At 37.8% G+C, this 9,820-nt stretch overlaps 1 protein-coding gene across 6 annotated transcripts in view; it reads left to right on the top strand.

Moving 5' to 3' along the window:
- Positions 1-9,349, top strand: part of CFAP206 (cilia and flagella associated protein 206) — a 43,376-nt gene extending 34,027 nt beyond the window's left edge. For all 6 annotated transcript variants that reach the window (XM_005499845.3, XM_065056502.1, XM_065056504.1 and 3 more), the window contains 5 exons: positions 722-920; positions 1,609-1,746; positions 3,795-3,988; positions 5,130-5,273; positions 8,062-9,349. In XM_005499845.3, coding sequence (XP_005499902.3) covers positions 722-920; positions 1,609-1,746; positions 3,795-3,988; positions 5,130-5,273; positions 8,062-8,292 — 906 coding nt within the window. In that variant the 3' untranslated portion in view covers positions 8,293-9,349. The remainder of the gene's footprint in view (positions 1-721; positions 921-1,608; positions 1,747-3,794; positions 3,989-5,129; positions 5,274-8,061) is intronic.
- Positions 9,350-9,820: the final 471 nt, after the last annotated feature.

A 9,820-nucleotide genomic window follows, 5' to 3' on the forward strand; every position in this document is an offset into this window, starting at 1 on the left:
TAATATGTTTGTCGTTTTAAGTTCTTACAGTTAGCTGCTGAACTAGCATGCATTTCACACATAGGTTACATTTCAGACTTCCAAACAAATAATTAGAAAGCAAAATAAAGTCTAATGTGAAGGAGGGAGCAAGATCATGTCCACCTCTCACCTACTCAGGAGTATTTGTTATACTCCCTGTAAAGGCATCATAGTTGCAACTCACGGGGCAGGCACTTTGACAGAGGTAGATCTCAGGTGGGATCTGACACTTCAGTCTGTGTGTGCCCGGGGGCTGTGGTACCAGGTTGCTCTGGAACAGGTCGGACAAGGTAACAAAACTTGATAGTTTGCACATATAGGTGGGGGTTTACTTCATTTGGCATTTAAACAGGTGCGTTTCTTCTCGTCTTTCTTAATCCTGTCCACCTTATTTTCAGTTATAAAACTGTGTTGTCAGCGAAGCGCTCAATACCAAGCATGACCTCAAAGTAACGTATTTGGGAAAGGCTTTGGAGTAAAATGTAGAAAAGTACCATTCTGTCCTATAGGTATACATTCTGGACATATGTGATGGGAGCTCCTCTGACAAATCCCAGGAGTTCCCCTGAAATTCCTGTGTGCTGAAGGCCTTGGAGATCAGCCTCACTCTGTTCATAGCAGGGGTTGTTCTGCGCAGCACGTGGGTTACACTGCAGATATAAAACAAAGTGGATTTCAGATAATTTTCTCTTTTATCTAGCCTCTCTTTATTGCACTTTCCAACCTCTGGACCGGCTTTCAGGATGAGATGCTACTGCTACACTTCCTCACAAATATGACTAACAATCTCCAACAGTTCTCAGAAATCCAATCACAGCTTTTTCCTGAGGACATGCTGTCATCTCTTCTGGAAGGAATGACTGTGAAAAGTGATGAGGAAAGGATAAGAGAAACCAAGGGTATGAAAAGTTATTACTTTTTAAATTTCCTTCATTTTCCAAGATTTTGTGGGTTTGATTTTATTTACAGAAGGTGCTACACATTGATTTTTTTTAATTATGAGAATTTACACAGCAAATGAAAATTAGTCTTGCAGTGTGATGATTTTTTTTTCATGTAGTGTACTTTTGGCTTTCATTTTTATACATAAAATATACCTAATAGGCACAAACATACTTTGCAAAAATGGCAGAATATTTCTACTTTTTTTTGATGTATCTTAAGTTTGTTTGTCTTTTTATACCTTTCAGAACTTCTGAAATGGAGGGAGAGAATAAAAAGCTAATTTAACAGGGCTTTGATTACCAGAAGTGTTAGTTTGTAAGATGGTATCCCTAGTAATCAAGTTGTACTCTGGGGCATTTGTAAGACGTGAGTGGGTGAAAACAAAATAGGAGACTAAGATACTGCCTTCCTGTTGTCATGCCCTGTTTGCAAAGCAAACTAATGCTAGTAAAGGCTCCTGGAGGACTGATTTTTCAGTAGGATCTCTCTCATAAGGTGGGAATAAAGATTGGCTTTGGTGATCTTGGCACTGCAGGTCATCCTGTAAAGACCACAGTAATCCGGTCGTCCTGTAACATTATTATATTTTAAACATCTGATGTGTTGTTACTGAAATCCTTCCTTTGTTAAACCTTTTCTTAGGAATCAGAGTGAATGTTTCGGATTTCAAGAACCAAGAATGGCTTTTTCCAGAGACTATTGATAATTTTGACCAGTTGCCAATCCAGTACCACAGTTTCTGTGCACACGCAATTGGTGTGAAAGGCCTCACCCTCCCAGGTAAGCTTTGTATTCCATACTGTATATGCACGTGAGTACTAGTGAAAATGTAAAGACATATTCTGAATGCATCCTCTTATGTCAGAGCTGAAGCTCTGTATTTTCATGTTTGTAATTTTCATCTCAGACAGCTTATTTCCCCTGTTAAAGTATTTTCTTTTAAAAATACACAAATAAACTGCCCTAAATAGAAGGCAGGAGGGCTTAAAGAGAAAACAGGCCTGAGCAAGCAGAGGCAGAAACAAGGTGGGATGGATAAATGTTTCCCCCTGCTATATGTGCAGCTGTGTAATTTACACTGCAGCTGAATGCCGGTCTGTTTATTGGTTTTCATGTGTTTCAATACAGATGTAGGAAAATGGTCATTCCTTCTATTTTGTGTATCTGTCTGTTGCAAACAGACCCATTCATGCCTACATTGTATGTATTTTCAAATAGTGGATATAAAGTACCAAAAATCTTCTCTGAAAAGAACGCAAAAGTCCACCTGATTAAGTCAACTAATCAGGATTTTTTTGGTATATTCTAGGGTCGTTTGTCTTGAAAGCAAGCCTTATTTCAGTCATCCCATCAGTTCATGTTTTCTGTCTCCTTGTCCTTTATAGAACTTTTACATACAGAATTTTTTAAACCTAAAAAGATTGGGAGGAAAATACTGCGATTTCTTGGCAGTATTAAAAAATAGATATTTTTATGGCAATGTAAATTATTTATACTTATGTAGTATTGCATATGAGAACAGCTGTCCCAGGTTGGACTGAAGGTCTCCTTAGCCCTGTATCAAATTTCTGGACGTGGTCAGTCCTGAACACTTGAAGATTATGAGAAATCAAGTAGGGATGATCTTTCCTTAATTATACCCTTCCCTGTTCTAGCAGCCAGTGCTTATGGAATTTCCTCAGGTAAATGCTGTGCCCATCCCTTTCTGTTGAATAACCCTTGATAGAGCTTTTTCATTTATCTAATTGCTTTTTGAATCCATTTAGAGTTTGCCATGGGATATTCTTATTGTCAAAGAGTCCCACAGTTCTAATTATATACACTATGAAAAAGTGCCTCTTTCTGAGACGGTTTTAAGCTCTGGGTTGATAATTTCATCAAAGACCTGATAGTCTTTCTATTAGGAAAATTAGCAAACAGTAATTTTATACTGCATGCAACTCATGGTTTTATAACCCCGTATCACATTATTTCTCTTCAGTTCCTTCTTTTTAATGCTGAAGAGGCCGCTTTTCTTTAACTCATCCTTCTGTGAAAGGTATTCCAAGCCCCTGATCACTGCCAGATCCCTTCATTTTACTTTTTCTTACTCTGTTATGTTGGAACAAAATGTAGTCTGACAAATGTAGCATATAGGTTGTTACAATGTTGGTTCTTTTCTCCCCCTCTGTTTGCATCCTAATCATTTCTGACAATTATTTTTGCTTTTTTGATTGCCACTGAGTGGTGTCATTTAGTATTTTCAAGCCACTGTCTATGGTGATTGTAGGCCTTTCTTGGGCAATGACAGCTAAAGCAGAGCCTGCCACCGTCCTTGAGCTCTATTTGTGTTTTCCTGTATAAGTTGTTTGGCCTTTATTGACATTTTCTCTGTTAATTTGTTGTCAAGCTTGTCAGCTGCTTCCTCTGCTTCTTCAGTTAATTTCAATGTTATGCCCTTTGGTATAAATGGACCACTCATCTGCAATCAAATATTTGTTGGAGATTATAGAGGAAACATTTCTGGGTTATGAGCAATGTTTTCTTATGCCTTTGCTGTAGGTGTTTTATCTGTTGTTTTTCCAACAGACATGCACTAAGGCATGCTGGATGTGAACTGATCAAAAGCAGTTGTACTAGTGCAACGAAACAGACATTTCTGTATTTAAATACTTACTTTCAGGGATTTATTCTGATTTCACAGAAAAAAAAAGGAAGGGAAACTTACTTGAAGGGAATGCAGAATCTAGATTACAGATGCCTGTTGTATTGGATATCATGCTATTCACTATTTTATTTTGTGGGGTTTGGCTTGTTTTGGTTTTCTTTGTTTGTTTGTTTGTTTTTAGGAAATCCTGCAATTGGAATTTTGAAGCACAGGGAAAGATGTTATGTTTTCAGTTCCAAAGAAGCTGCATACCTCTTTGCTCAAGATCCAGATAAGTTCATTCAACTGAATGTAGAAAAAGCAAAAGAATATGCAGAGCTAATTCAACTGCTTGAGCTTCGCCATCAGTTTGAAGACCTTGTTTCCTATGCCCAGGTACACACCACCCATGCCTCTTGCTGAACAGCAGTTGGGTCACTGCTTGGCCTGTCCTTTCTATAACATAAAGAGAACAGATAATACCCATCCTTAGGAAAGAAGTATAATTGTCTGCCTGCCAAAAAGTGTGTCTGAACATCCATCTTTTCTAGGCCTTCGGGGTGTTGATAAGAAACATTTTCCTTTAATGTTGTTTTCACCTTATCTCTTCATAGGAGAATATGTAGAGCCAAAGGATTGTGGCAGCAATAAAAGCTGTTAGTCCTTAGCCTAGGAAGATCCTGTGTCTGATGTTTCTTTTCCTCATTTTTGCTAAAGTAGTTTAAAGGGACAGTAAATAGATGCAACAGAAGATAAGCCAGATACCATATTAAGTGGAGCTTTAGCTCAGCAGTTCATCAGTGTGTGCTGGATGAGGGTGTGGTGATATCTGGGGACAGGAATTACGGAATATATTACAAAATGAAAGGGAACTTAGTGCAACAGTGCTACCATGTGAAATCCAAAGACTTGATTTGGATTCATAGATATTCTGTGTGCTACACTGTGAACTCTAGGTCCCTAGCAAAGCAAAGTATGTGGTCTTGAACTGGCCCGTGGTGAGCCAAGATATGATTTATATCCCAGCTCTGGCAGGGATGTAAGAACTTCTCCTAATTATGATTTTTAATCCATTCATAAAGATAGACTGAGGTTCTGACATCATAAAATACTGGGGTCGTGGTGGTGGGATCCCCTTTTATCAAAATCCAATGGTTGAAGCTCACACCTGGGATGTGTGAGTCTGAAATTCAGCTGTGGCCTCTGCCTGAAAGGCTTTCTGTCAGAAATTAAATCCATTCAATACTTAATGGTTTCTTCTTTTTGTAGCAGGGGGAACAAAATTATTTTTAATGTAAAAATCATTATACACTTGTGGTTTGCAGGTTATTTACTTTTAAAAAGTAGCAAATCCATATGCTGTTTTTCTTAGATGTCTGTATTCTTGCCATTAAAGCCTTGCTTGGTTTTTTGGTTTTTGGTTTTGTTCCTTTTTGTTTGTTGGTTTGATTTGGTGGGGTTTTTTGTTTGTTTATTTGTTTTGTTGTTGTTGCTGATGATGTTTTCGTGTGTTTGTTTGTTTGTTTTTTCCCTCCAGGCCGGAAATGCAGTCAGATTTTTGATTAAAACAACCATAAAATGTGACAGTAGTACTCAAACTGATACTCATATCTTGCCTCCAACTATTGTGACATCCTATGAATGGAATGAATGGGAGCTGAGAAGAAAAGCTATAAAATTGGTTTGTATTGTTATTACCAGATTTTCATTGTTGGATACCAAAGTACAGAATAAATTATTGTTAACTTTCATTTCTTGCAATATAAATATAACCTTATTTAAATATACACACTTCCTTTACAAATGGCTCAATTATTTTTTTCATTTATTTTCTCCCCATGTTTCTAGACTTTCTCATTCTCCCACTTTTTCCATATTTTCCCAATTTTTTGAGCAGTGCTTCCACTGCCATGTCCATTCCAGATTTTTCATTTGCCACCTTTAAGTAATAAAAGTTTGTTGATCAGCATTGAATTTTGAAGTTTTTCCTCTACACTCAAATAAATTTGACAGTTTGAAGATATTGCTGTATACTTTCTTTGTAAAAAAAAAGAAAAGTTGCAGAAAGGTTTGGTTCAGGCAAAACTTTATTGCAAGTTAATATTCACCACCATCAAGTAAGAAGAGAAAAAATGTAGTAAGTGGCAGACAGAATGGTTAGGAATGCCTTTGGATGTGTTTGACCCTGCAGCAGCTTTCTTTGACCTAACTTATCCATCCTTGAATGGTATCAAAGCATGAGGCCTTTTTTTTGATATAATGAAATATTTTTCATTTTATGCTGATTCTTCATGTTTGCTAAAACCAATTCTGCTTTAAAAAAAAATCCCTCTCTCATTCAGGACCAATCTGGAGTGATAAGAAACAAAGCAAGTAGGTTTTGTGTTATATATATATACAAACCAGATGAAATGTTTGTTATACTATCATGATGATTTTCTGTTGGATTGGAAATCACAGTCTGTCCACAGCAGGTTAGCCACACACATAAAAGCTGTCAAAGTAGCAGTATATCTTTAAAAAGCTTCTTTCTGTGGTTTGCCAGCACATGCAGTTGTTGAGATACAGCACCTGATCTCCACAACTGAATCAAAGTGAACTTGTGAGTACAGGGAATATTGCAGTTACCAGTGTCAACTGGACACACAATACTGCAGGGCTGGTTATGTTTTTTCTGTGAACACATGCACTATGGAGGCCTGTGGTTTCCTTTCTGTTGTTCTTTTTGCCATGAAATCTCCAAGGAAAAAGGAAACCAAAATTTTGGACTGAGAAGTCTTGCCAGTGTTAACTGGCTTCTAAAGGATTCTAACCAATAGTTCTTACTGAGGAATATAAAGAAGCCAGTTAGGTTTACAAGAGGCCTAGCGAAAAGCCTCCTTTGCTTCTGTAATTAACAAATGCACATAAATAAATGTAAGATGTGGTCAGTGGTTTATCTTTAGCATGAGCAAATGTGGATGTTTCCCAATAGCTGAGCATGAAGACCATTCAGAAACAAATTTGTAGCTCATTAGTTTGAAATATTTAAAGAAAGTACTTTAAAGTACTCAGCTGTCCACATGGGAGGCTGGTGATGCTGCATTGAAACAAAAAATCCCAGATGCATGCAGAAGTGTTTCGCCTCCTGTGACTATGCTGAATTTGTAATATGGTGGTGATACAACATTTACAATCAAAGTGCTAAAATGACAGAAAAAGCTTACCAGTGCATCTGTGAATTTGATACTTTTAGGGGAGCATCAGACATATTTGAGGGTTTTGTTAGAAGATGAGAGCAGATGCCATGGGTTTTTTTTTCCTGTTGTTCATACTTGGCTAGAAAACTTGTAGTGATGTGAAGTGTTAAAATATGACTTTGTTAGAACACCTATTTGATGTCGGAAGTGAAATTTTCATCTCACATTTGTTTCTCTGTGCAAGCATAGCTCCTTACAACAAGTACATTCAGTTTTTATGAGGGATAAACTTAACAGAGAAACAGTATCTCATGCCTGCTCTTGTTTTAATTGTCATTAAAACCCTCAGATTAAAAGGAAACAAAACCAAAAAAAAAAACCACACAAAACCCCCAACACCTAAAATATTTGTCTTTCTTTCCATGATGTTTCTTCTGTAAATTCCTTATTGTTCTTTTCTGTATTTTCCTTGATGACACTGTGCATAAGATTCAGTTGTAGATTAAGATATCAAAGCGTGTCTCCATATAGGTGCTTCAATGTCCATTCCAGTCGATGGAGACCAAACTAGTGGTTTACTAGTGATTTACAGTGGTTTACATTGTTGCTGACATAGAAGGCTCACTGGAATAAGGAACATTTTGTTGTTTCAAGTGTTCTGATTTTGTAATATTACCACTTCGTGAGGAGTGGCTTTGCTGTTGTATCTACAGCAGTTTCTATGATTGAAGAGAGCTTTAAGCATAAACTACCTTTCGCCCCTTGCCAAGGGGTTAGAAAGGAATGTCTTGAAGAGGGGCATTTTTTCCCTTTTATCTGGTATTTGGTGACACCAGCACCTAAACCTCATCACATTTGGTTTGAAACCAGACAAAGGCTTAATCCTGTAGTTTGGTTATCCACAATATGTGGGATCCTCAAGCTTGTTTTAGGTTTCAGATGCCCAAAAAGCTTTATCTGCCCGCCATGCCACTCAGTGTGCTTCAGACTGACTAAAATTAATTTGAAGCGTCGGAAGAGCTTAACATGAAAACACCGTTTTATTCTAATGAAAAAAAGGCTCCAGTATTTAACAAAACTTGAAGCAGAGTGACCAAAGCAAAACATAAAAGCAGATAAAAAGCTGACTTCAAATTGTGTTGGCTACATACGGGGCTGTTAGTTCAGGAGTTATCACACCGCAGTTGCAACAGTGACGTGGGCAGTAGGGTGAGTGGGCCATGTTCCAGGTCTGTGAAGCACACCGGTCTAAAATAATTTCGCTTAATCTGATTCTTTTTGTGTCTTTAGGCCAACTTGCGCCGCAGATTAACTCATGCCATGCAGACTGAGCTCAGCCATATGAGAAGGGAGAACTCCACCCAAGTGTACTTGCCAAAAGACGTTGGCACCCAGACTAAGCGTGACAGTTCTAGCAACGTACCCAGACCACAGATCTTCTTGGAAGGTCTCCGAGGAGGATCATCTCCTACTACTCATATGGTCAAAGTAGACTTAACAAGAGCAGTAGATGAAACCTAAGTGAAAATGAGAAACCTAAAGATATATATTGAATGTATATATAAAATCCCTGAATATATCTGGATTAAGATACAAAAGATTTTACTGTGTCTGTTGACTCTAGGAACAGTTGATTTATTTCATTTATCTTATATGTTGGGGCTGCTGACTGGCATTAAATGATAGAAATGGTAAGCCTGAAGCACATAGATTTTTAAACAGCCATTTAGATTCAAGATGTTCCCAAAGACTTTGATTTAAACTAACATTTAAATGTGTAGTGTGCATCCTGGGATTTTCTTGACATTTTAATACAATGATTGCTTGTTGAACCACCATCCTTAAGAGTCATGTCTTAAGAGAAATAGTTTTTATGAGATACGGGCCGATGCTGCAGCTCCGGCGGAGGCGTAATTTCCATTGGTGTGAAATAAAACTGATCCCAACAGAGTCACCTGAATCTCACAGCTCGACTCTTAAAACAGAATCATCAAGAAGGTAAAGCCAGCAAAATTACACCAGTTGGGGTCCTTGGGCCTGCCCATTAGTGCTGTCATTGAGCTTTAAGATGAAACATCTTCTCACATGGGAATAGGGAGTGCTTTAAAACAGAGAGACTCTTCACAACAACAAGAAGCTCCACCAGTTATTATCTGCAAAATGTCCAGGTGTGAAACTGTGATTGCACAGGACGTACTAAGGTTTCTAAGTCTCTTTTTTGGTGAGGTGCAGAGTGGTGCATCATGGTTTCCTGGGTCATCGTTATACAAACTTGTGATAATAAAGCTTGAAGATTCAAGCTGCTGGGTGATTTTTTTCTGTGGGATTGTACAGAGTTGCATTCACTTTTCATCCGGCTGTCTCCAAGGCTTCACTTTTTAAAGTTCTACAACTGGGACAAATCCACTCAATAAAAGGACCGGGACAGGAGAGCAAAAAAAAGTTAGATAGTTTCCACTAAATGATATCCTCTTTTGCAAAAACTGATCAGTAACAGCTGGGTGTGCTGCTCTTCCATGTTTTTTCAATCATGAGCTGGCACCAGTTTTTAGATGTATTAAAAAAAAAACATGAATGCTATTACCAGGTGCAGTTTGGTTTTTCTTCTCCTGAGAAAACACCCTGTTGCTGCTTCATGAAATACTTGTTGCTGTCATCTCCAGGTATTTTTATCATCATTTCCTTTAAACCTTTTATATTAAAGTTCTTACTTTGACCAACAAAGTGGTATTTTAAGAATACAGAAATACATCTATTTAAAAGAAAACTGATAAGTGAAAATCTGTTTTGTTGCACTTACCCTTTTCCATTCGGAGAAGCTACTGTAGTATTGTAAAACACTGGGGAATGCAAGTGTAATCATCTCGGTTTTGGCACGGCAGAAACATGAGGGTACATACTACTGCAACGAGAAATACATGTGTGGGAGCCCTGGGTGTTTACTACCAATAAAATATTTCAGAAAAAAAAAAAAAGGCTAATTTTCAAAATGGTTTTAGACATTCAAGATCCTCCTGGACACGACCCTGTGTGATGTGCTCTGAGTGAA

Source organism: Columba livia, chromosome 3 (assembly GCF_036013475.1).
Source record: "Columba livia isolate bColLiv1 breed racing homer chromosome 3, bColLiv1.pat.W.v2, whole genome shotgun sequence".
Taxonomy (NCBI): Eukaryota; Metazoa; Chordata; class Aves; order Columbiformes; family Columbidae; genus Columba; species Columba livia.